The 25317-nt window shown below is 39.4% G+C and overlaps 1 protein-coding gene across 1 annotated transcript; it reads right to left on the bottom strand.

Moving 5' to 3' along the window:
* Window positions 1-958: 958 nt before the first annotated feature.
* On the bottom strand, window positions 959-20941 carry LOC114655804 (dual specificity protein kinase CLK1-like). The gene is made up of 10 exons (XM_028807043.2): window positions 20742-20941; window positions 16743-16809; window positions 11705-11821; window positions 10070-10236; window positions 8094-8188; window positions 7881-8010; window positions 7686-7768; window positions 2121-2200; window positions 1896-1986; window positions 959-1341 (listed from the first exon to the last, which is right to left on the bottom strand). The coding sequence occupies exons 3-10, from the start codon at window positions 11782-11784 to the stop codon at window positions 1195-1197; spliced, it is 873 nt and encodes a 290-aa protein (XP_028662876.1). The 5' UTR covers window positions 11785-11821; window positions 16743-16809; window positions 20742-20941; the 3' UTR covers window positions 959-1194.
* Between the last annotated feature and the right edge of the window lie 4376 nt (window positions 20942-25317).

Raw genomic sequence — 25317 nt, 5'->3', positions numbered from 1 at the left:
CTAAGGTGGTTTATTTAATGGATAATTTGACTGTTTTGTTTGTCATACCTTATTTCTTTTTACTTGTCTCTCTCAGAAATTATCCATACTGTACACTAAAATGCCCTCATGAACAGCTGATTTCTGACAGGCATGTACACTGATGTGCAGCAGGATAATACCTCTGACATTTTATAGATACTTTCAATTATAAAGCACAATTTTTAAGCATTCATTGCTGATAGATACTATGTTTATGCTAAGGATGCTCTTTGTCACCCTCTCATACTTATACTCCTGTGTAAATGCTTTTCCCAAGATTTCCTTGTAGAACAACACTGAATAGAAATAAACCTGAAGGTCTGACTGCATTTACTGCATCAAGACTAATTTCTACTCAGAATGACCTGTACCTTTAAAGTTACTGTACATTATTAATTTGGCTTATTCAAAAATAATGGTTTGTACAAAATGTTCACAATGTACAAAGGACAAACATTTACCTCTATAGTGAAGAAGGGGCCTGAGTTGCCTCGAAAGCTTGCATATTGTAATCTTTCTAGTTAGCCAATAAAAGGTGTCATTTTGCTTGGCTTTTCTCTACCTCTATAGTGAAGAAAAATAGGCATTGTGTTCAAAAAGGATGCATTTGCTTAAAATTCAATACTTTTGGCAGTGAGCTTTTGTTTTGTTTTAATATTTTATTTACTATGTTCTGTTTCCAATGGATTCATTTGAAAATAAGATATTACTGAGGCAGACATCATGGTGTAGTGGTAAATGTTGTTGGTTTCATATGAATAGGATATTTGCACAGTGTGCCGGGGTGACCCTTAGTAACTTCAACTACTCATGCCCATGATATAAAGCTACTGTATGCTAATAATATATTGAACACTGAAAAATCACACATTTCTTCTGCTGAATAAAGTAAACCTAATTTTATTACTGAATCCTAGTAACTACATTAACAGAACTTGTTTAGATGTTTGCATACTTCATAAATATCCCTAATAGCCTGTGCCAAGTAAAACCAAACAAAAAAAAAGCAGAAGCTAGAGTTTGAGACCATGTGCAGGTGAACTATGAGGTGTTAACCGTATTATAGCATTTATGCTCAGAGAATCATGAGAAATGTGACCAGCAGCTAGCCTCTCATCCATTGTAATAGAAACATACTAACATAAATACAGAAACCAGCGAAGCTGACAGCCATTATGGTGAAGTCTGCTGCAGAGGATGGAAAAATAAATGCTTTAGAACTTCTGATGGAGAAATTCTTTTTTCAGAGTCATATTCCAGTGTCTTTTGAATTAAGTCAAAAAATGCAATGTGATCAGAATCTTCACTAGTCCGATAGTTCTAAGAAGAGCAAAAAAAAAATAATTACTGTTAAGTTAATTTTCAGATTTATACATATATATGTAGTACAGTTGCATTCTGTCTTACCAAAAACACCTTGACTTAATATTTCATTTTGTTAATATCTTTTCATAGTCCTTTTCAACAATAAAAATTGGAACTGCTAACATTTGCATCTGAAGCAAAAGTCATATGGAGTTTTATGCCAAATGTCTTAACCAAACCAAACTTCATACTTTGTGTCTTGCCTGTAAGTAAGTGTGGTCTTTTTTGATTGTGCTTAGCTTTTTCTTGTTTTACTGATTTCCTGTAATTACATTTTAAGCATTTGAAATGGACAGTGGCTGGTGTATTGCACATTATAAATGACACAGGGCAGGCCCAGATGCTCACTGTGCCTTAGTAAGTAACTCTTGTCTGGAACAGCATCTCTGGTGTAAATGCTTTTGTAAAGTTGTCACATTGGGACATTCTAAAATCTGTGAATTATTGAAAAAGGCTTACCATCTAAATTGCATGTGAATTTTTCTTCCTAATTATGTGTGATTTATTACCTTCAGTGGTCTGCAGCGTTTCCTGATTTGTGCCCTTGTTGCAGTGTATTCACAGCTGTCAAGGTGATCCCCAGTAACATATCTTTGCCTCCTTAAAGAACGGGGAAGAGGAAAAACAAGTGGAATCAATATGGAAACATTCAATACAATGCTTTACGGTATTTCACTTTTTAATTTGTTTTCTAAAATACTAGGAGCGCATGGGCAAGTCTAAGATATTCCTACTTTGTTTGAAGGAATATGCTGAGTGGTATCGGCCCAAGGATCCTTTCCATCATTGCAAGATGCTCTTTGCTGTCATGAGTCTAAAAAAAAAAAAAATTAGTGTAAAAAATAAGAATATATCAATATTCAAAGTAAAATATTTAGTTGAATAATTGTCCTTAATTGAATTCACATATCCCATTATTAGTTATGCTTTTCATATTCAAAATGTAATTATCAAAATGAATCCTGCTGTTTATCAGACTTTGATCATATGCTATTTACTCCTGGCAATGTTGAAAATTTTACAATTTAAAGGATGTCACACTATAAGAATAAAAACACTTTATCAAGCTTCATTAAGACTGTGAGAAACTCTGACCTTAATCCTAAAGCAGTTGACATAACTAGTTATAACTAATATCTGAAACAAGCTTTATAACCTGTGACTAACAAAATTAAATTATTTATAGCAAGAAAAAGGGAAAAAAAAAACCCTCCGATTTAAAGATAACACACAAGTATTTAACCAAAGTCTTCAAAGTCATACTGTAGTAACTGCAGTTTTGTTTTCCTCTCCCCCATTGGCTATACAGTATGTTGTATCTATTGTTATCCGCCATGTCTTTGTTTATATTATAACCAATGATTGGTTTCTGGTTTGTTTGCTTACAATCGTATGTGTGTTAGTTTTTGCACTTTAGTGTTACTGTATTATATTTGTAAAAATGTGGATCCAATCAGTCTGCTTAATCTAGGTCACGGTCACTGGGGTGAGGATAACCCGAGTACCTAGGCATAAACCTGCAATGAGAATATGCATGTTACACAAACATCTGGGATTTGAACCCTGTATTCTGGAGCTCAGAGCAACAAGTGCTCACCATTACACCACTAAACCAGAGTTCTGAATCATCCTGTTTTCTGTAATTAGGGAAAGATTGATGTGCAGGTAGGAAACACATTTGAACATCTGTGTTCTTACACACCGGGCTAATTTATGGACCCTTGTCAACCCTATTAGCCCGTAGAAGGAAACACAAACACAGAAAGAACATGCAAAATCAACAGCAAAGGCACCCCAGTCTGTAGATGTGTTCGAGAAGAGCAAGAGCACACATTGGAACTCAGTAAATGCATGCACTTTATTATCCTTGTACAACATATTAGGTCACTAACCCCCATGGTGTGTATGGTTGTTTAGCAGTACCCATACAAAATAATCCAACATGTTACACCGTTAGTGCCATACTAAATTATTATGGGGCCCAAGCCTTGTGTGAAGATCTAGCAGACTGGTATAATAAAAATCCTCATTTTTTCTACTTGTTCTCTACATTGCTAACACATAACAGACTAGCAAGGCTTTCCATAGCATGGCCAAAATGACACCAATAACTTCATTAACCTAAAGGTGAAAACTGAAAGTTCATTATATTGTACGTATGTATTGAGATCTTTCAGATAGTGCTGGACTTCCAGCTCCTTTCACAGTAGCATTATTATGTACATCAGATAGGATTTAACTGTCTAGTAATAAACTCCCAATGATTTCCTATGCTACAGCTTAAGCACACCAGGTAAGTGTGTTTAACTGGAAGAACTGTAATGCACCCTACATAACTGGAAAAATGATGTGTTATTATCTAAAACTAGAAAAAAATCAAATTTTCATTGTGTGGAACGGTGCTTTTTTTTTTGTTTGTTTTTTTTGTTTGTTTTTTTTTTTGTTACTGTTGTGTTTTCCTTAAAGAAGAATTAATCTATGCTAATTTAAAATAGTCAACTGGGCCACTGCCTGACTTTCTGTTTTACTTCCGGTGTTTCAGTTAATAAGAAGAACCACAGTACGAGTATATCTTTGGCTTTTTGTTATCAAACAGCTTACTTCACTGGGTAAGGGGGAGATTTCACTTTTCTGATACTCACTTTTGGTATAATGTAAATCATATGTTGTATAATTTATATTTTTTTGTTCAGTGTTTTATTATGACAACAACATTTAAAAGAAAAACTGTTCAAATGTTTTAAAAAAACAAAGTCTGTATGAAATCTTGCTCAGGAACACCTAGATTCTAAACAAGCTGCACTCTCTCAATTACAAGTTTTTGTTCAAATGGGCTGCACTGAACCTTAAAGACTTATGTTGGCAGTTTACTGACTAACTACATGTGCATTCTTTTTTTCCCGCAACCAATGCATTTGTGCATTTTCTTTTTCTTGTTTAATTACCTCTAAACATTCTTTAATTCATAGTACTTAGTTTAAAATGATCAAACAATTTTACAGATTGCACATATAAAGTATGAGGATTAAAAACGTTTTAACCAAAGCCATCCATCACCAGGATAGGTTGCCATTCATACAAGTGGCATGCAAAAGTTTGGGAGCCCTTACTTAAAATGTCTGTTATTGTGAATAGCTAAGTAATTAGATGATGAACTGATCACCAAAAGGCATAAAGTTAAAGTTGAAACATTTGTTTTAATATTTTGAGCAAGATTACATTTTTATTTCCATCATTTATAGGTATAAAATTCCAAAAAAAATGAAAGGACCTGAAGAAAAAGTTTGGGAATGTGTCATGGTCAGTATTTAGTAACACTTTGGCAAGTATCACAGCTTATCAACGCTTTTTGTAGTCAGCTGAGTGTCTTTCAGTTCTTATTTGGTGTATTTTCACCCATTTGGCTTTGCATAAGACTTCTAATTCTGCAAGACTCTTGGACCGTCTTGAATGCATTGCACTTTTCAGATCTATCCACAGATTTTCAACAACATTTAGGTTTTGGGGATTTTAGGGGCCATGGCAAAACCATCAGCTTATCCCTCTTGTGGTATATTTCATTGTAGATTTTGAGGTGTGTTTCGGATCATTATCTTGTTGAAGGACCCATGCTCCTTTTAACTTCAGTTTTTTTTTTTTTTTTTTTTTTTCAGATGGTGTGATATTGCTTTCAAAGTTTGCTGGTATTTGAGTCCATTCTATCCTCTAAAATGACATGCTCCCTGTGCCACTGGCTGTAACACAAGCATAAAGCATGATTGATCCACCCCATACTTAATAGTTGTCGAGAACTTCTTTTCCTAGAATTCAGCACCCTTTTCTCTCCAAACATACCTTTGTACCAGTGCACAGGACTTGAATTCAGAATGCACCAGGCTTGTTTAGATACATACTTCAGGCACTGAAATCTGTGGCTAGGATACAGTAAAGGTTTTCTTCTGCTGACTCTGCCATGAATTTAATATTTGCTCAAATGTTGCTGCATAGTAACACAGCCCACCCCCACTCCAGAGTCTGCTAAATCTTCCTGAAGATCTTTTGCAGTCAAATGTTTTTTTTTATTTTCCTTTTCAGCAATCCAACGAGCAGTTCTTTCAGAAAGTTTTCTTGGTCTTCCAAACTTCCACCTTTCTGTTAACTGCCATTTCTTAATAAAATTATGAACTGAGGAAACGGCTACCTGAAAACTCTTCGCTGTCTTCTTGTTGCCTTCTCCTGCTTTGTGAGCATCAGTTATTTTATTTTTAAGAGTTCTGGGCAGCTGCTTAGAGGAGACCATGGCTGCTGATTTCTGGGACAAGGTTTGAGGAGTCAGAGAATTTACACAGTTTTGCAGTTTGCATCATCTGGGGTTTCCAACAGGTGACCATGAACAAGCCATAGCCCTAATTAGCTAAGGTAAATAAGGTCTGAGCTCTTGGTAAAAGTTACCCAAGACTTCAAATATATTAAGAGTGCCCTAACTTTTGCATGTTGCTCTTTTCCTTTTTTCACTGTACAATTGTACAAAAGAAAAACAATGCACTAATATTGCATAAAATGCTGAAAAGAAATGTAATCTTTAACTTTCTGCCTTTTTGTAATCAGTTCATCTTCTGCTGACTTAGCTATTCACAGCAACAGACTTTTTAAGCAAGGATGCCCAAACCTTTGCATGCAATTGTACAAAAGAAAAACAATGCACTAATATTGCATAAAATGCTGAAAAGAAATGTAATCTTTAACTTTCTGCCTTTTTGTAATCAGTTCATCTTCTGCTGACTTAGCTATTCACAGCAACAGACTTTTTAAGCAAGGATGCCCAAACCTTTGCATGCCACTGTAGTAGTATCATGAAGTATGAAGCCCCACGTGAATTTTTGACATCAATAACAGTCTGTCTGAGAGACCAGAGAGCGACGTCAGACAGGTGCATCAGAGAAGGAAACATTTCATCTGGATATCAGCCCAAATACTAAATCTAAAAGCAGCCCAGGACAACATCCTCATTTGACATTGCTGCTAATCTTCAGTAAGCTTTCCAAGATGTTTCTGTTTATATTTTGTATTGCTTTTTTTCTATTGCTATTATTTGATTTTAATAAATATCACATTGCTTTTAAATATCTATACTTGTCTTTACATCTAGAGTGATTGAAGTAATAAATTACAGGGCACTTGGTGCAGGAGAGACTGCCACTGTTCTTTTCTTAAAGGGGAATCAGACAGAGGAAGAACATTTCTAATAGAACAACAATGTGGTAACATCTTTGGATGGTGAGTAGTATATAAAGTTTTCCTGTGTCTAGAATATTCTTATAGACCAAAGTAACATTTAGATCTGGGTTATATCCAGACACTCCTGTATGTTGTTCATGCCAAAGATAGCAAGTCCCTATATGGAGTACTGTAGAGTGATGGGCACTGCAGCACATTTTTCTTACATTGCTTAAGTGAATTGGGTCTATGTGTGCATGCAAATTTTTGTGCGTGTTAAGCTTTGGGCATGATAGTAGACCAATCCAGTAACAAATTTGGTGAGTTCCACTCATCCCAAGGATACAAGCAGACTAGTGTATAGAAAAGACGAAACCATGCAACCTCCTATATATCGTACAAAATTAAACCTTCTTAGCATTAGACTTGAGCATCACTCGGACAATTGTATAGACTCACATAAGCGTTAGACCCAAGGATTACTCAGACTATAAAAGTTCGAACAGCGCTAGTGCCGAGCATTGCTCAGGAAATGATATAGGCATGTCTTGTGTAAGCAACAGGCTCAAGTGTTACCCAGGCAATGGTGCAGAAACGTTTTTTAGCCGCCCAGGTGTTGAACGCTCTTGACAGTGATATGAGCAGTGAAGATGAAGTGAATCTGTCTTCAGGCAGTGCAATTGAAATAGACAGTGAAATCGAAACTGATTCTGATAAATCCAAAGGTGACGCTCGTGTCAATCGCACATGTGCAGTGTGCTTTTCAAAAGCTGATCAATCTGGAAAGAAAATCCACAAGGAATCACACTATTATTGTCCTGACTGTGACTTTGGATAGTGCGTTTCACCATACTTTAAGATATACCACACAAATGACACAATTTGGCAGTATATAAAATATTTGCATTTTTATTATTTATATTATTATACTTTCTACTCTTCTGACTTAGTATTTTTAGAGTTTGGCACGTTTTACAGTAAAAAGATGAGTTTGTGACTCTCTGTATGACAGTAAAAACTACAAATTCAGGTAAAGGACAATTTTGAGAAAAATCTCAAATGCAAAGCATATAATTATACGGAATTTGTTTAATAAAACTTGCCATGAACACCACATATCCAAGGTAGTATTCCAATAGGATGCACCCTAGACTCCACACGTCACATGACTGATCCCATTTCAAGCCTAGATGGGAAATGTGAGAATCAAGTAAAAAATCCTGCACCCTATTCCCGATGAGTAACGGTTGATGACCAGCTGAAGTTGTGAAGTTTTGGCCCCCACAATGTATACATACCCAGGACGACCTCCGGTGCTCTGTAGTGCCGTGTCTGAATTTCTGAGCTGTGGTCTTCATTGTGATATACGGAATTGCCAAAATCTGCTATCTTTACATCAGGGTTCTTAATTTTTTTCTCGTACCTCTTCTTAAAAATAGCACAAGGGTTCAAATGAGAAGAGATTATGGATTTATTTAAAAAAATAGAGAGTACAGTAAAAGTATGTGTACCATTTTGTCATTGTATTCCACAGAATGCTCCGAATTAATGAACAGGATATTTTCAGGCTTGAGGTCCGTGTGTATCAGTTTACTCTGATGTAGAACTGTACATAAAGACAAAATGGTAAAATGATTTATCATTTGAAAATGTTGTACAAGTGCAACTTACTGAAACTTAAATCCCATTATTCCCTTGCCACAGACATGTCCGCTGGTTGTATAGCGGGCACCATTTCTTTGGTCATAAAAGGAAATGCAACACCAGTAAGGAAGCCCTAATGAAAAAGCAGAGACTTTATCTTTGAGAACTGAAAAACAAAGGATTGTTACAAATATGCTGGTGTAGCTATTTGTGCCTAAGGGTCGGATTTCAGCTGGTGGGTCCAATGTGCATTTTAAAGGCATAAAAAAAGCATGTCGAACAGTTTGAGGATTCCAAAACGGTAATGTGATGCTGGAAGTCTCTGCTCCATGCTGGTTATTTTTTAAAGCTATGAAAAAATATATTGGGTGCACATTTAATATCACAACTGAGAATGTTATTGTTAAAGTTGTTGTTGTCAACTTCCAGTTGAATATTTCTTCACATTACCTTTATGTATAAAGGTCTACAATTGTGGTAAGCCGGAGATACAAATCAGAATGTGAACCGGGGTCTTTCAATAAGCACTGGCCAGGCTTTCAACCATCAGGTAATTCTCCTTTTGAATTTTTTGTGATTAATTCTTTTTGTTTCTCAGTTTCCAGTTGGGATGTCATAAACGTAACGTTTCTGGCAGCTTGGCATTTCTACTTACTTTGATAAAGATATCTCCAGCCTTCCTTGAATGGACGCTACTTTGAGCGACATTACAAAATGAATCCACTGGCACAGTGAGACACCCAAGTTTCTCTCATACTGCCTCTTAACATTAGGATGGCAAAGACGGTAAAAAGAGCTGGGCATTAGCTACATTTCCACGCAGGGCTTTCCAGGCCTTTGGGTTTGCTGTCCTCCTTGTACTTATGCAAGGAATCTCCATTGGGGGCTCTAAAGTGGCCCTGTGATGGGCTGGTGCCGCCTTCTGGGAATGTGTCCTGCCTTGTTCCCAGTGCTACTGGGATAGGCTCTGGACCTGAGTCACCCTGAGCTGGATGAGCAGGTTGGAAAGTGTTGTGTGTTTAAAGTTGTCAGCAGGCCGGGTTCAAGGTCCATTCACCTGGTTTATGCTCCCTCTCACTCCCGTATTCCTATGGCTTCATTAAGTATGTGCCACTCCATCACAGTGTACCCCCAAGTAAACCCACACTTGGTCTACCTACGAGTCACTAGTTAGCACACGTTTCTAGATAAAGAAGAGAACTGGACTTGAAAGGACATGGAAGCTCCACACTTTGGAACTGAGTCAGAGTTCAGATTTGCACCACTTTGCCTCTGTCTCCACTCCACCATTAAATTCAATCCTTCACCCCATTTCTAATGAGTAAAAGTGGATGACCAGCAAAAGATGTGAAGTTTTGGTCCCAACAATGTGTACATACCCAGGACGACCTCAGATGCTCTGTAGTCCCATGTCTGAATTTCTTCAGCTGTGATCAGGCTGTCGCATCAGTCAAATAAGTCAAGACAAACATCCAGGCATTTTAAAGAGATAAATGTGTTAAAACAAATGTAAGAATTCCCAATTCTAAAGGAAGCAAGAAAGCAGAGGCAGAGTGCCGGTGACTATGCAAGAGTTAATGTAACAAAATGGGCTAATATGAAAAATGTATTGGCATTTGAGCTACACTAGCTATAGAAGCCCATGCACAATCAGAATTGGAGAGAAACAAGACAAGGCAGTAAGTGTGATTGGACCAAAAAAATGAGAATTAGCTATAGAAATTGGCGTGAGCCCACTGCTGTTCTTTTATGCCACTCATAGGCCATCTTAACATAACAATGCCAATTTCCTATGCGCTGCCATCCCCAAGTTTTAAATACAGATATTTTATAAATTACACACAGTCGACAGCCCTGAAGATCTGCCAGCCCATGTGTCGGATCTGCTCCAGGGGATAGGGGTAGAAGTTGTTCTCCTGAAGAAAGTCATATGTGCTAAGACCCAGCAGTTCAAACACAATGCAGACGTGGCCATGGAAATGAAACCAGTTTAGCATTTGCACGCAAGAGCTGTGGAAAAAAAATAAACACGTTTCAGGGTATCGTAGGTTATTTTGGATACATGGAGCCCATCACATGTTTGGATTACGGCCTAGAAGTCAATCCAGTGAGCATGCTCCACCTGGTGGTATCCCATGATAAAACTTTCATCAGTTCTGGTCAGGGATCTGGTAGTTGAGTCATGGCAACTGGACTTCTTTCTTGTTAGGTAGATACGTTTCACTGCTAATCCAAGCAGCTTCGTCAGTCAGGGAAGTGTGGAGATGGAGCAAGTCCTCCATTAAAACCACATTTTCTGAACTAGCGTTTTCTACCTCTGAATCATTTGTATGACTGCCACTATGCAGGAACAAACAGCTTTGTGGCCATTGTGGACTGAGTGCCCATCAATCGTAGTTTACTCTAAACATGACTTTTTAATTTTTTTTTATTCAATCAGTTTAAATAACAACTTTTGAATGGCGTGCACCATCACAGGCTATGAGGTACTCATAAAAATTATCATCTTGCTCCAATCATTAATGTGTTTGTTAAACTTGATGTCACATCCCTCCATTTTACACAGCATCATGGGGAAATGGGCCAATCCACACAGTGAGTGACAAGACTGGCATTTGATCTCAAAACTGGGGAACAGTGGCACTAAGCCATGGATCAGCTACCCCAAAATGAAGAAATGCCATCTTTCTATATTGAAATGTTTCACTTTCACAACTGTTTTGTATGATGAAGGTGTTAATGCTGCATCTCATTAACCAAACATGACACAACTCTACACATTATTGGTGCTGAATCGCATACTGTAGATAGAGGGGACACCTTAAGAAATGCACGTCGGTAGAGTAGACGGAGTTCTGCTTCGGGCAGACTTCACACATAAAACTAATGCAACTTACGATGGAGGTACAAGGGCCATGGTTCTCTGCAGCCTTTTAGCTGCTTTGAAGAGAAAACTGAGTGCCATTCTGAACAATGCCATACTTCCTCCTTGTGATACACTAACACTGAGGACTTTCAGCCAACGAATCGTTCAGCAGAAGTGTGTCAAGAAAATGCTACTGGAGCTCCTTTATACCAACTGCAATATGCCTGCCTGACTGTGACTATGACAGCCAAGTCAAAGGTTTTCTTTCTATATAATAATTCTTGTGTGTGTATTTGTTTGTTACAATATATATGTATTTAATTGCTTATTTATCAAGCTTCTTTAAAGGCCAGCTTGGTCAAATAATGTTCTGTCTGTCTGTTAATCCCTCTCCATGTGAAAGTGTGGCATCAAGAAACAACGATCATTAGATACGTTTCCTGGGCATGGTTTAATTTCAGGAAACAACGATCATTAGATACGTTTCCTGGGCATGGTTTAATTTCAGGAACAGAACACACACTTTGAGGCTGCCTGGCAGAGGTGGTTGAACCTTTTCTGCAGAAAAATTACTTCATAATTAATAATGAAAGGAATTCACTGACAACATACTGTTGGTCTTCTGGGTCGCACAAATTAATGTGTGCTAGGATCCTGGCCTCCGATCTCGCAGCTTTGCGGTAGGAATCCATGCCTTTGGCTATCTTCAGGGCCACCTGAATATCTCCCCTAAAAAAAATTAAAATTGGGTACTAATGTGTGAATTTCAATGTTTTAGACATTTTACATATGTCATAGATAAAGGTTTTGCTGTCTGTACTACTGTGACTTACAAAAGTTGTTTTGTACCATCATTTTGATACTCTCTGTAGGTTTTAAGCAATGGAAGAAATTACCAGCATTCACTCAGTAATAAACCTCCACCTTTAGACACAAATATGACGTAGACCTTCGCCTTCACTGGGCATGCACTTGTGAGTGGGAAAAACCCTTGAAGGGATAATAAAATCACCAACTAAAAGATTTATCACAAAACTGTAGCGTCTGGTCAATTATTTGCCTTCAACGCATGTATGCAATATTTAAATTGTGTGTTTTATGTCAACTGTGCGAAATGGAATGCATACAGGTAAGCAACACTTTTTATTGCTGTGATCACATTCTCTTGGACAGACTTTAAATACAAATTTCCAAATCAGAAATTTGGCATGAATCAAATTAGGTGTAACAAGTCAGGCAGTTCGGAGAAAGCAGTCCACTATTTTGGAATTTTGATTTTCTCGTGTGAGAGGTGTCCAATCAGGTTATTGAGACATCTTAATGGTCAGGATCCAATCAGGGAAGGCCTACATAATAATTATGAACATATCCAGCACAATTAAAGTTTATGTTTTGAAAAGTCTACGTTTTCATCCACTCACATTGCATTTTTCACAAGTGTACATCTCTCATACGTCTCCATTTTCGGAGGTTAGAAACACCAGGATAAGTGTGGATGAAGGGTGAAAATGGAGACTAATATCTGTGTTTTCAAATAAAAAAAACATAGGAATGTGGACGTAGCCCTTAGTGTCCTGCACTACAACTGAACACTCGTGTTGGTTGAATGTTCATTTATAAGTGTGGACCATGGAGCATTAAGGTGACGTGAAAAACAGTGATCTGAAGCCCCGTGACTATGCAGGGGCACTGACAGGGTGACAGGAACACTTGTCCCAGTGCCTGGGCTTGTGGTGGGCCCTAGATTGTCTATGCGGAAATTCAGTGTTAATGTAACGGCTCCCTTTGGTAACGATATTAACAAGAGCATCGGCAAGAACTGCATGGGGCTTTAGAAGGTGAGATAAGCATGATGACTTGAACCAAGTGGGCTGCTCTGCAAATCAGTTTGCTGCTTGTAGTGTCCCACTGCCCACCACAGGATTCAAGTTGCCTCCCACCTCAGCCAGATAGCATTCACTCCAGAGTGCCTAACTGAGCGGTCCTTAAAGGCCGCAGTCTGAAATCCATGAGAAATGACTTGGTTGCACACAACAATGTATTAAGAAAGACTAAATAGCCCTGCAAGCCTGTCCATCCATCGGGAGCTTGTGGGAAAAGCGATGTTTGTGGATGTCAGTAATGACTTTGTAACTGCGAAAGCTCAGAGGCGGATTCTGCAGAAATGAGTGCAGTAAGGTAGGACCTGCTGTTTACTAGATTTGTTTTCCATGATGTTAAACAGGATATTTTGTTGATAATCTTTGTTTCTAACTTCAAATGAAACGTTTTGAATTTGGGTTGAAATGTTACATAGTATCTGTTTATAATGTTTCGCATTTGGTGTGTAATGCTATAAAATACGTGTTGCTAATGTTCTGTTAGTACAGTGATCCCTCGCTATATCGCGCTTTGCCTTTCGCGGCTTCACTCTATCGCGGATTTTATATGTAAGCATATTTAAATATATATCGCGGATTTTTTGCTGGTTCGCGGATTTCTGAGGACAATGGGTCTTTTAATTTCTGGTACATGCTTCCTCAGTTGGTTTGCCCAGTTGATTTCATACAAGGGACGCTATTGGCAGATGACTGCGAAGCTACCCAACTTACTTTTCGTTCTCTCTCTCTTGCGCTGACTATCTGTGATCCTGACGTAGGGGGTGTGAGCAGGGGGGCTGTTCGCACACCTAGACGATACGGACGCTCGTCTAAAAATGCTGAAAGATTATCTTCACGTTGCTACCTTCTGTGTGCAGCTTTTAAGTATGCTGCACGGTGCTTCGCATACTTAAAAGCTCAAAGGGCACGTATTGATTTTTGACTTTGTTTTTCTCTCTCTCTCTCCCTGCTCCTGACGGAGGGGGTGTGAGCTGCCGCCTTCAACAGCTTTGTGCCACGGTGCTTCGCATACTTAAAAGCCAAACAGCCCTATTGATTTGTTTGCTTTCCTCTCTGTTTCCTTTGAAGAGGAAGATATGTTTGCATACTTTTAATTGTGAGACAGAACTGTCATCTCTGTCTTGTCATGGAGCACAGTTTAAACTTTTGAAAAAGAGACAAATGTTTGTTTGCAGTGTTTGAATAACGTTCCTGTCTCTCTACAACCTCCTGTGTTTCTGCGCAAATCTGTGACCCAAGCATGACAATATAAAAATAACCATATAAACATATGGTTTCTACTTCACGGATTTTCTTATTTCGCGGGTGGCTCTGGAACGCAACCCCCGCGATGGAGGAGGGATTACTGTAATGATGTTAAATGGCTCACACACTGCGAGGCTGAGGATGTGACCGTCAGTCCAGTTCTATCCCAACCCTCACTTGGACCAAATATTTTTCTTTGTAGCTTTTGTGGATTCTTGACATTCTCTTTATTGCATTGTGATTTATCGTGTTGAATTTTTTTTACACTTGCTTTCTGTTTCACTTTTGTATATTTTATAAAGTGTATGACGCTGTGCTCTCAGAAAGGTGATTTATAAAATCAACTCTTATTTGTTGACTGAAACATGCACATCTTCTAATAGTGAAGCTAATGGCGCATAGTAAGTGACAGCTATGAAAGACACTAAACACTCCTTCCCTCTATTCCTGAAGCACAGGGTCATAAAGTGTTGTGAACTTGGAGCCCTAAAGTATGCAGGTCTCAAAAGCACTTTCAAAAATGTCCACTAGAGGGGGAAAACACCGTCAAAACCCTGGGCAAGACACAGAAAGGGCCTCATTGGATCTGTATGCAATAATTGATTTATTCTTCACAAAGTAGTATTTCAATTACACCGAAGCTCTGATGCGCACCAAGTCAAAATGTAATTGCCACACAAGACAATTCAAAACAATATAGTGATCCAGAAAACACAGTCAAACAACAGAGCATGAAGGTCAAAATGCCAGTTAGTCACGAAAGCGCAGAAAAAGGCACAAAAACTCATCAAATTCTCTGAGCACATTCATAATGAGCGCCAAGGACTGTGGGAGACTCTCCGTATTTATAGGGCGAAGGGCAGTTCTGGTGGTGATTGGCAAGTGACCACCACCTTGAGGGAACCACCCAAAAAAAACACATGGAACATAGCCGAGGCAATGAACCGTAAAGAAAAATTGTTACATACAATTAAAAATGAACAAAGACAACAAAAATCATGAATTTCAACCTCAGCCAGGGGAGGAACCCCAGATGAGACAAAACACGAGATGAAAAGACATTAACTCAGCAGCACTTGAGGCAAGTAGGTACCGGTCTTGAGTGAGAAGTCTGCCCATCAAAAGCCGCACTTTCACTCAGAAATCCACAAATAAAACACACCAGCTAATCGAATATGCAAGTCTTTGTAATATTAGCTCATTAGGAGAAGTTAGACAAGGACAGGCCATTCCACCCAGCCAGACACTCCAATCTTATCCACTTAACTCCTTCAAAATAACACCAAGTCGAGTTTCAAAGGTCCCTAAACTTCTACTGTCTACCACACTACTTGGTTATTTATTCCATGCATCTGTGGTTCTTGGTGTGGAAAAAAAAAAAACCTCAAACATTTGTGTCAAATTTGCCCTTAATAAGCCTCAAACCGTGCACATGTATAATGAATTAATTCCTTTCATAATTCTGAACACTTAAGTCATGTCACCTCTCTGTTATCTTAAACTGAAAAGGTTCAGCCCCTTCAGTGTTTCCTCATAGCTCAAACCTCCCAGTCCCAGGATCAGCCTAGTTGCTCTCCTGTGGACTTTCTCTAGTGCTGTTATGTCTTTTTTCTAATATGGAGTCTAAAACTGAACTCCAGATGAGGCCTCCCTAGTACGGTATATAACTTGGAACATAACCTCCTTTAACTTGTACTGCACACCTTTTGATATATGTTACCTAATATCTCGATTGTCTTCTCGATCACTTCTAAACACTGTCTGGATGTAGACAGTGATGAGTCCACAAAGACTACTGGGTCCTCCTCATAAGCAGTATTCTCAAGTTTCAGACCTTCCGTTGTGTACTCAGATCTAACATTTTTATTTCCTACATGTAACATATTATATTTCATCTGCTACACATCTTCTCAATCTGTATGTTGTGCAAGTCCCTCTGCTACAATCCTATCCTGTCAATAAAGTTCACAAGTGGCAAGTTCACTTCTATATTATCCGCCATCTCACCCATCTTCGTATCATCTGCAAAATTAATCAGCTTGTTTTTTTTATATTCTTGTCCAGACCTTCTATGGATATTAAGTTGAGTAGCAGGCCCAACACTGACTTCTGAGAGACACCACATTTGACATCGTCCAATTCTGGTAAGGTTATTTGCAACATCACCCTTCACTTCCTGTGTTTTAGCCAATTTTGCACCCACCTACTCACTGTGCCCTTAATTACTACTTCTTTTAGCTTGATTCCCAACCTCCCATATGCTTTCTGAATAGCATGGCAGATAATATTGGGGACAATTAGAGAAAATCAAACTAATAGAATTTGCTGCACCCGTATCTCACACAGGCAGTGACCGAGTTGCGGCTTGACACCAGAACTGTTAATCTGGGCTGACACCACACTTGGCCTACTGTAAATATATCCTCAGTGTATTGAACTGTCTTAAATTATTGTATCATTTTTAACCACCTAGTTCTGTCCCTTTAACATTTATCACTTTTATGCCAGGTGTTTCAGAAACCCACCTTTCGTGATCGGTGCATTCCAACACTGTCCCAAAGACTCCTTGTCCTAAGGTTCGGATTACCTCATCTATAATGATAATAAAATTTACAATCTGTAAATGCATTTTAATGGATTCCAAGGTGGAATCGAGCATGACAGAATGACTATACATGTTTCTGTAATTTATTTTAACATGAGTTTCCATGACTTTAATCAATTTTAGAACATTCATTCCCATAGAAACACAAGCAATACTAAAATGCTTATAGAAACATTTTAATCAAAAGTAATTAAATGTCACTTTAATTAATGGGACAAATCAAACCCATACATGTCCTCCTCTACATGTAAAAGTCAGAATTGAAATCAATAAAAATCATCTCTACATCTTGCTCTTATGAAGTCTCCAGGCTGAGTAATCAGGTGACCCTCCTCATCATCCCTAACACTCCTTGATCTTTTCCTCTGTGGGCTCCTCTGGCACTGTCATCATCATTAGCATCATAGAAAACCGGATTTAAAATGGGGTGGAAAGCGGCATGCATGTGTTCAGACATCCAAGAATTGGAACAAGGCGTCATGACAAGGGTGGTTGGCAGGAACAAATTCAAATTCATCCCCAGAAGTGACAGGGTGACACAAATTGTGTTGCAAGAGAAAAACACAGCAAACAAATAAGTTTGTTCTCAGTTCAACACTGCATAAAATTCAGTCATTAGAAATACTGAGGAGTTCAGTACATTACGTGATTACTTCTTAATGACAGGACACTTCTAAAGAGCTCGGTGGCTGGCTTTCATATTTCTAATTTATCTGATAGCCAGCAAGAAAACCCCTCAGTTCGGATGGTGAGCAAAGTACACTGACAAGCAAGCACACCCGACTCTCGATTTACACGTTTCTGAAGTATGGTGATAGAACGATTGCCTCACAAAAACAAGTGGAAGGAAAATCCACAACTTCTTGAAATTATTATTATTTTCAGGCCATTCCTGCAGAGGATCCTGGGGATAGGAACCCTCTATCATGCCTCAGCCAGGGTTTCCCAGACGGCTGTTGGTCAAATTCATGCTTTAGGTCTTTTTTTGCCACTGTAACTTTTGTTCATTACTGGTATTATTCTTTGTTTTTGAGCTTGTCTTTAAGCAGCTTGTGTTGTGTTCCATGTGTTTTGTGGGTGGTTCCCCCCAATTGGCCAGGCCATGTGCCAGTCACCATCAGGAACTGCCCTATAAACATGAAGGGTCTCCCACAGTTCCTGGTGGTTCACGTCACACGTCTGGGAGTGTGGTGAGTTTTCTTAGGTTTTGCTGTCCTTCTTTTGCTTAGATTTCTTGACTTCTTGTGCCTTCGGATTGTGTTTTTAGGATGTTGTTCCCCTGGGATTGCCTCATTCATGCATTTTGTGGTTTTGGGTGATTTTTAGTGAGCATTTTTTGTGATAAAAAATCTTTTTATAAATAAAGGTGCCGAATAAAGACGCCATGTTTGCTTTTATTTTATTTTATTTTTTTTTGGGGGAAGAACGTATTGGAACTTATGTACTTTGGGACTCCTAGTTCACGACACCTTCATCCCTGACTCTGGCACCATCACACAGATACCTGCACTCCCTGGTACCAACGATCCTGTTTTACATCATGACTCATGTCAAACAGTGTGGTGGTGGCGGCACACAGAGTGGCAAATGCTGAGTGACAGTGTTACTCATAGCCCATAGCCAGAGCACATTGAGTCTGTCTGCTGGGGAAATGCCTCTGTTTCCTTCAGAGAATTGATACTCACATGTCTAATCGAATTTGATCTAATGATCGATGCCCTGTGTGTTCTTTAATACCATCATTTTTAATATACAGATCTTTCTAAAACTTAAATGTACCTGATACTGAAGAAATGAAAAGTAAAGTGTAGCAAATAGGAATAGGAATTACTACTATGGGGATGGGCTGCTCCTCCTTCCACCCGTTTTTCACTGTTCAAACACAAGCTTGCCAAGAGGGTGCTCACTTTGGGGCACAAAGTCAAATGTAGGCTGTACTGACTTGAGAAGGGTGCAGCCCAGCCAAAAATACTGAGGTACAGGAGAAAGAACAAAATCAAGGGAAAAGCAAATGTTTAAAGCCGAATGTCAAAAACTAAATATCACAAAAAAAAAATCAGGGCCAAAAATACAGAGCTTTGTTTCAGATATCCCGTAATCAAGAGCACAAAGAAGTGTCACTAGCTTCAGTCCAATCTTAATAGTTTCTGGAGACTGTTTTGGGGTGACTTTTTATACTGGCTCACTGATGATTTCACATACAGTGCAGCACCAATGAATTATGGGAAGGTCCCCATGGAAACAGGACAGCACAAAAGCCATAAATTGCTGGTACCCATTGTCAAAACAAAATCACGTCGGAAGGGCAGAAAAAAAATAATCAATTTTTAAATGGACAACCTGATTAAAATTTTCATTACAGAATTCGATTCCTTAATTGTTGCAACCCCCCAAAATGACACGAGATAGATTAAAAAAAAAGGAACTCAAATCATAACATTCATTGAGGGATGTCTGTTACCATTTAGTGTTCACACCAAATCCTAACCACACTAACGTCTAAACTTCAATTTCATTCTAAAACTGTGCTGAACGTTATGTTCTAAAACTTTATGGCGTTGTGACTCTGAAAATGTGTAATATTTCTGCATTCTGATACAGTAGAGGATGGTATTTACCTTGTATGTTTAAGAATAAATAAAATCATTATTATGGAATTTGATTAAAAAATTTAATTACTAGTGAATTGATTAAATCAATGCACATTTAATATCATACATACCTTTCTTATGTGCTAACACTCAAGACAGAGGCTCACTGTACATGGGAGGGTTCTGTCATTTGACTCCGCCCAAATCAATCCCCGCCTCCTCTTGTGACCCGCCCCAAAGTGTAGTTGTGCAGGCCAAGAAACACATGCAGCCAGTCGCGCAATGAGACTGCCAAAAGCTGCGCTGTTCTGATATGGCATAAATTATTGCCTAGAGCTATTTCACTGGAATAAATGGTAATCATGAAAATATGGGCTAAAAGTCTATAAGATAATGTGGTGACACCACCAACATGATGAAACACATGAAAATCATCTCCATGAAAGAGAGAAGTTTATACTCCAAAACTGAAGAGACACAGACACGTGCGAATGTGGCCATGGACAGAGGATGTACACCCTGTTCTGTTTGTTGTACATACAGGGTGGTCCAGATCTAATTATGCAATTATTGCTTTGCATTGCATTAAAAGTTGCATAATTAGATCTGGACCAACCTATAGTATGGTGTGTGCATGGCAATTGGGCGTAATTAGGATATTAGCCTTGGTGTTGTTTGGTATTAGATTGAAAATAAATTCAGTAATCTCACCCATCCCTACATGCCGACACACATCCTGGTTTTGCTGTACCACAAAGATCTGCTGTGGTCACATGGATATTGCTAGAATTGGATTGACACAGCCAGCATTGAAGCGGGCTCTTGCAAGTAGGGGTGGTGTCAAGGCCGTGACCCAATTGACATGTAACACTTGGGTCATTTGGAATCTTTCGACTTAAGTCCTTATAAAAAGGCCCACATTTCTTTGATGGAAGTTTGTGTTGTGGTACAGATTATAGGGTCGCCCAGAAGTGCTTCTTTTTAAACTTTTGTTTTAGTATTTTTGATTTTTTTTAATGTTTTACTTTGTTTATTGCATTTTTTTTAACATCACCAGATCCAAGTATGTCTTTCTTGGGCTAATTTTTAGCCAAACGTATTTTCGTATTACTTCACCTTTGCGTAAATCAAGAGGGTGGGTGCTTGTCATTTTCAGTTTGAACAAGTTAAGAGAAGTACAGTATGTTGGAAAAAAAAGTAACCACTTAGAGGTTAATAAATTATGAGAGCTTGACAGCCAGCATACATGTTTTCTAGTCTGGAGACCAATCAATATTCTCTGAACGTTTTTATGTAGATTTGTTGGCGTTAAAACTAAATCGTCTCACCCAGTCACCCCCGGCTTCCCTGTGCTGCCGCTTTGCCTCTTCTTTGTTCTCATTCTGCATCCTGTTCCACTCAGCTCGGTCACATCTGTGATTCTTCCAGGAGCGTCGTGTTTTATGTGGCTTGCAGCAATAGTTTTGTTGCGACTTCCACAGTTTGTAGGTAAACCATTTGTGTTTTGTTTTCCTAATTAAGTATCGACAACTGAAAACACAAAATAACAGATTTCATAAAGTTAATCTCTGGTGTTATGGTGGCAGGGGAAAATTATTTGAGCCATTACTACACTACAGTTATAGAGAGCCAGCCGTGGTACCCAGCATTGCCTGGGTGTATTATGCAATTAACATAAGAAAGCAAATGTTTCTGTCATTGCTGGCTGAAATGGTGCAACCATCCTCTACACCACCTCTCCGATAACCATCAGTTCCACAGCAGTGTGTGACTGGACTCCATAATTGTGGTAGTTCTTTGCTGGGCTGGAGCCATGACTGCTAGTTCTTGGCGTTTCCTAGTTTAGTGTCCTTTCACAAATGGATGTTTAATCACACAATAATAAATTGGCTTGTTGAATAATTAAATTGTTGATACGGTTGATATGTGGAACAAAACTACCATTTTTTGTGTTGATAGTATTGAAGCTTCTATTCATGATGAAACTTTTGAAATTCCATAAAATCTATACGTTTGTTGGATTACCTGTTATATATGTACAAAATTTCACAAAATCCCATTCTACTGGTTTGGAGTAATGCATGGTTTTTGTGGTACTGGCCCACCCATTACAACACCCCAGTGAAGTTCTTGAAACTCTGCAAAGCGTTAAGTTTAATATTTCGTGAGATTAGACACAAACGTTTTTTTAGTGTTGCACTATTTTTGTGCTGCTCCCCACCACACAACTGCCACCGTCATTTCCATTGAGTCACTGACATGGAATGTAGCCTTAACTGTAAGGTGGGCCAAATCCAAACAATATGCTCAATTCAATGGCTGAAACATTTTGGCTTGATAAAGCTGTCTTAGTTTTTCTCTCTGAAAATGTCTCGTCTCGCGTCTCTGAAAAAGTCTTGTCCCAAGATTTTTTTAAGGGACAAAACTAAAAGAAAAAACAGTGACGTTAGAAGAGGACGAAGACAACGTCAGAAAAGGAAGCCAAGAGATGTGCGACCATTTCATATGATCGCCAACGAAACCCTCTCATCAATAAAACCAATTGTTGAGTCAAAAGCCGCTGCAGGACAGCTTCCAGTCCTTGACATTCTTTGTAAGCTTTTTCTTAAGACATTATATATATATATATATATATATATATATATATATATATATATATATATATATATATATATATATATTGTGGCCGACAGCCGGGGTCCATGACCAGCCAGGACGCACCTTTGCTATATGTTCAGGGGGAGCAGCCATGGGCTGTGCAATACCTCCCCCTGGACGCTAGATGGCCACCTCCCTGGGTTGGAGCGGTGCCTCGGTTTCCTGCAGGGCTCCATGGGAATTGGAGTCGGGTGCAGCCCTGTTGGGTCCCGCAGGTGCCGCCAGGGGGTGCTGCAGCTGTGACTCCTGAGCTCGTATGGGCAGTGTATTCGCAACTCCCGGAAGTGCAGCTGGAACTCAGCAGTCAAACACCTGAAGCACTTCCGGGTGAACAATAAAAGGGGCCACCAGCCACCACTCAATGGCCAGAGTCAGGAGGAGGAGGACGAAGCTTGGAGGAGGAGTGGTGGTGCCAGAGAAGAGTGCTTGTGCTTGTGTTTGTTTACTTGTGGGACTGTGTGGTGCCTGTGAGTGTCACAGGGAAGATGTGTCCCACAGGTGAAGAAAAATAAAATTTTCTTTGTTTAATGTCACGCGAGACAAGGCAGTGAGACAACATTTAAAACAAGCTTACGGACATCTAACCTAGCAGCTGTTGGATGCTTTTGGCAGACACACTTCATGTGCTCCCAGCTCTTAAAACAACAACAACCGACAAGCAGAACATGCAGCAGCAGCAGCAAGCCAGCAGATGATCTGACCGCTTCTCCTTAGCGTCTGTTCAGCACAGACCCCCCCCACCCCACCCCTTCACAACGCGAGCGGCAGAGACAAGAAATGGCAAAAGGACAGCTGCTGTACAGGCTTTTAAATGATTGACGCGCAGCACAACAAACAGAAAACACAGCTCGCCAGCAACAGAAGATGATCCGACCGCTTCTCCTTAGCATGTGTTCAGCCACCCCCTTCACAACGTGAGCAGCGTTATACGACCTGCGAGAAAGAGATGTAACCACGCCCAGGACCAGAAATAAAGGACAAGTATTGTTTTTACAAAAGTTATAAAGTAAAAGTGAAAATAATGCATATGTAACAATTCCCATGAAAATAACAATCTCTTTAATTTGTATATCCAGTAAACCAAACCCGGGTGTGGGTGAGCGAGGCGAGCAGGGGGCAGAGCCCCCCTAGTGTGTGTGTATATATATATATATATATATATATATATATATATATATATATATATATATATATATATATCCATCCATCCATTATCCAACCCCCTGAATCCGAACACAGGGTCATGGGGGTCTGCTGGAGCCAATCCCAGCCAACACAGGGTACAAGGCAGGAACCAATCCCGGGCAGGGTGCCAACCCACCGCAGGATAGACACACTCACACACCAAGCACACACTAGGGCTAATTTAGAATCGCCAATCCACCTAACCAGCATGTCTTTGGACTGTGGGAGGAAACCGGAGCGCCCGGAGGAAACCCACGCAGACACGGGGAGAACATGCCGACTCCATGCAGGGAGGACCCGCGAAGCGATCCCAGGTCTCCTAACTGTGAGGCAACTGCGCTACCCACTGCGCCACCGTGCCGCCATATATATATATATATATATATATATATATATATATTATATATATACTGTGCAAAAGTTTTAGGCAGGTGTGAAAAAATGCTTTAAACAAAGAATACTTTCAGAAATATAAATAATGATTGTTTATTGTTATCAATTTACAAAATGCAAAGTGAGCGAACAAAAAAACGAAAAATCTAAATCAAATCAATATTTGGTGTTACTACCTTTTGCCTTCAAACCAGCATCAATTCTTATATGTACACTTGCACAAAGTCAGGGATTTTGTAGGATTATAGTCAGGTGTATGATCAACCAATTCTACCAAACAGGTGCTAATGATCATCAATGTCACACGTAGGTTGAAACACAGTCATTAACTGAAACAGAAACAGCTGTGTAGGAGGCTTAAAACTGGGTGAGAAACAGCCAAACTCTGCTACCAAGGTGAGGTTGTGGAAGACAGTTTCATGTCATGGCAAGATTGAGCACAGCAACAAGACACAAGGTAGTTATACTGCATCAGCAAGGTCTCTCCCAGACAAAGATTTCAAAGCAGACTGGGGTTTCAAGATGTGCTGTTCAAGCTCTTTTGAAGAAGCACAAAGAAACGGACAACGCTGAGGATCATAGACGCAGTGGTCGGCCAAGGAAACTTAGTGCAGCAGATGAAACACACATCAAGCTTATTACCCTTCGAAATCAGAAGATGTCCAGCAGTGCCATCAGCTCAGAACTGGCAGAAACCAGTGGGACGCAGGTACATCCATCTACTATCCGGAGAAGTCTGGCCAGAAGTGGTCTTCATGGAAGAGTTGCAGCCAAAAAGCCATACCTCCGACGTGAAAACAAGGCCAAGCGACTCAAGTATGCATGAAAACATAGGAACTGGGGTGTAGAAAAATGGCAGCAGGTGCTCTGGACTGATGAGTCAAAATTTGAAATATCTGGCTGTAGCAGAAGGCAGTTTGTTCGTTGAAGGGCTGGAGAGCGATACAATAATGAGTGTCTGCAGGCAACAGTGAACCATGGTGGAGGTTCCTTGAACGTTTGGGGCTGCATTTCTGCAAATGGAGTTGGAGATTTGGTCAGGATTAATGGTGTTCTCAATGCTGAGAAATACAGGCAGATACTTATCCATCATGCAATACCATCAGGGAGGCGTATGATTGGGCCCAAATTTATTCTGCAGCAGGACAACGACCCCAAACACACAGCCAAAGTCATTAAGAACTATCTTCAGCGTAAAGAAGAACAAGAAGTCCTGGAAGTGATGGTATGGCCCCCACAAAGCCCTGATCTCAACATCATCAAGTGTATCTGGGATTACATGAAGAGACAGAAGGATGTGAGGAAGCCTACATCCACAGAAGATCTGTGGTTAGTTCTCCAAGATGTTTGGAACAACCTACCAGCCGAGTTCCTTCAAAAACTGTGTGCAAGTGTACCTAGAAGAATTGATGCTGTTTTGAAGGCAAAGGGTGGTCACACCAAATATTGATTTGATTTAGATTTCTCTTTTGTTCATTCACTGCATTTTGTTGATTGATGAAAATAAATGATTAACACTTCCATTTTTGGAAGCATTCTTTGTTTACAGCATTTTTTCCACACCTGCCTAAAACCTTTGCACAGTACTGTATATATAATATATATCTATATATCCATCCATCCATTTTCCAACCCGCTGAATCTGAACACAGGGTCACGGGGGTCTGC

This window comes from Erpetoichthys calabaricus, chromosome 8, assembly GCF_900747795.2.
Source record: "Erpetoichthys calabaricus chromosome 8, fErpCal1.3, whole genome shotgun sequence".
NCBI classification, from domain to species: Eukaryota; Metazoa; Chordata; class Cladistia; order Polypteriformes; family Polypteridae; genus Erpetoichthys; species Erpetoichthys calabaricus.
The sequence above is the reverse complement of the archived record's forward strand: the minus strand, read 5'-3'. Positions and strand labels throughout refer to the sequence as shown.

What these genes read in the sequence shown, in the direction of transcription:
- LOC114655804 (XM_028807043.2), bottom strand. Translation starts at nt 11,784, where the DNA reads ATGGATTCCTACCGCAAAGCTGCGAGATCGGAGGCCAGGATCCTAGCA. An exon ending in TGCGACCCAGAAGACCAACA is followed by an intron (nt 10,237 to 11,704) that starts GTATGTTGTCAG and finishes TTTTTTCCACAG; the next exon opens with CTCTTGCGTGCAAATGCTAA. An exon ending in TTGGATATGTGGTGTTCATG is followed by an intron (nt 2,201 to 7,685) that starts GCAAGTTTTATT and finishes TTTTTTTTTTAG; the next exon opens with ACTCATGACAGCAAAGAGCA.